We start from the raw sequence: 1722 nt of genomic DNA on the forward strand, positions 1-1722 counted from the left end.
CCCAGCGTGCAGCAGCGTGGGGCAAATGCATCAAACCAAACTGAAACACCAGCAGTGGAGCTGGGGGAAGGCGGTCACCTGCCGTGCGCAGCATTCCCCATTGAGGGGGGAGATCCCCGTTGAGGGGGGAGATCCCTGGGCACAACCTTGAACAGCTGCACGCTTTGGGGTGCGTTCAAGGGCAAAGCCACCCCCCGGGGATGCTGGTGCTTGACCTGGGGTTTATGTCTGCTTCTGCAGGGCCCCCGCTCAGGAGAAAACCTCAATTACACGTCGCTGGTCTTCCCAGGGAAAGGCCATGGGCCAGGCTCCACCAGGGACTATGAAAACGTGAAAGCTGGGATGGACTATGTCAACATGGACCCCAAAAAGATGAAACTGGATTTCTGGCCCTGCTCCAGCCCCATGGCGTCCAAGTCCATCGAGTACACCGAGGTGAAGCTGTGACTCCCGGGGTGCTGCTGGTGGGGTTTGGAGTCAGACCGATGCCAGGACGAGATGCCCACAGCCCCCAGCATGGCCAGGGCTTCCCCTGCCCCTCGCCCCCGTCAGCGCCTGGCACCGGCTGACGCCCGCCAGCTTTTATTCCTTGTCACACTCGAACCCACCCAGACAATTTGCTTGGTATTTTACTGAAATGCATCACTGTTCCTGATGGCTGCAGGGAAGCGTTCCTCCTCCACAGCTGAAATGTGCTCTCCAGTGTTGGGTGAGGGCCCTTTTTTTTTTTTCCTTTCATGAAAGCAAATTAACACCACCACCACCCACCTCCCACCCTTTCAAAAGGGATGTAGCTGGGGCAGGGAAATGCAGTGGCCTTCAAAATACCCACCCAAACTGGCTGGCGTTGCCTCTGAATGATGCTTTTGTTGCTGATTGCTATCCTAAAATACTCTTTAAATACAGTTCCTCTGCCAGCTTTGCCCTCGCTGCCTGACAAACCCAGACTCATCGCCCTCCCTGTACCCCTCTTCCTCTGGGGCTCAAAACCTTTCCAAGCCTCCACCACCCTCAGAGCTGTCACTGGGGTTGCTGGTGTGGGTGGCTTGACCCCCAGTCACGCATTGAGATGGGTGCTAAGGCTGGGGAAGGAGGGTGGCTCTGCCAGGACCTTCCTCCAGCTGAAAGCCATAGTCATCAGCCCAGCTGGCAAATGGCCGAGGGGCTCCCCGGACATTTATCCCCCCACTCCTGGGCTGGCTGCTGGTCCCTCTGGGCTGGGAGGGACGCAGGACTGGACTGCAGGTCTCTGTGTGAGCCTGGGTAGGTCACATTGCTCTGTGCCTTGTGGGAAAGGATGGGATGCTGTTCCCTGTCTCCCACCTTCTGCTTTTCCTGCTTTGTCACTGCACCAAAGTCCCCCTGCCTCTCCCCTCCCCGAGTGATGCCTGCACCCAGCAGAGCTGCAGGGGGGTCAGACCCTGGGCTGGGGCACATGCCAGCGTCCCTCCAGTGATCAAGCATGTTTTGTGTTTTCTTGAAGTCGGGAGTTAATTCCCAGGGCCTCACACAGCACCTCAATCTCCTCTGACAGAACCAGGCTGGGGGCTGTGCCGCCCGCAGAGCTGAGCCTGGGACTGTGACCTGGATGCGCTGGGGAGGCTGTTCCCTTCGCCAGGGGGCTGCTTCCCCTGCTTGCAGTGATTGCATTTATCCAGTCACCTTCATGCTCCCCAGGGCCAGGAGAGCCACCGTGCCCAGCCAGCCCTGCCCGCAGCTGCG

General features: G+C 58.8%; 1 protein-coding gene across 1 annotated transcript in view; it reads left to right on the top strand.

Annotated features, from left to right (window-relative positions):
• LOC104490517 (chromosome unknown open reading frame, human C1orf186) overlaps window positions 1–447 on the top strand; it is a 1297-nt gene extending 850 nt beyond the window's left edge. Inside the window, exon 3 of the mRNA XM_010132815.1 lies at window positions 241–447. Coding sequence (XP_010131117.1) covers window positions 241–447 — 207 coding nt within the window. The remainder of the gene's footprint in view (window positions 1–240) is intronic.
• Window positions 448–1722: the final 1275 nt, after the last annotated feature.

This window comes from Buceros rhinoceros, unplaced genomic scaffold (genome assembly GCF_000710305.1).
Source record: "Buceros rhinoceros silvestris isolate BGI_N320 unplaced genomic scaffold, ASM71030v1 scaffold11860, whole genome shotgun sequence".
Classification (NCBI taxonomy): domain Eukaryota; kingdom Metazoa; phylum Chordata; class Aves; order Bucerotiformes; family Bucerotidae; genus Buceros; species Buceros rhinoceros.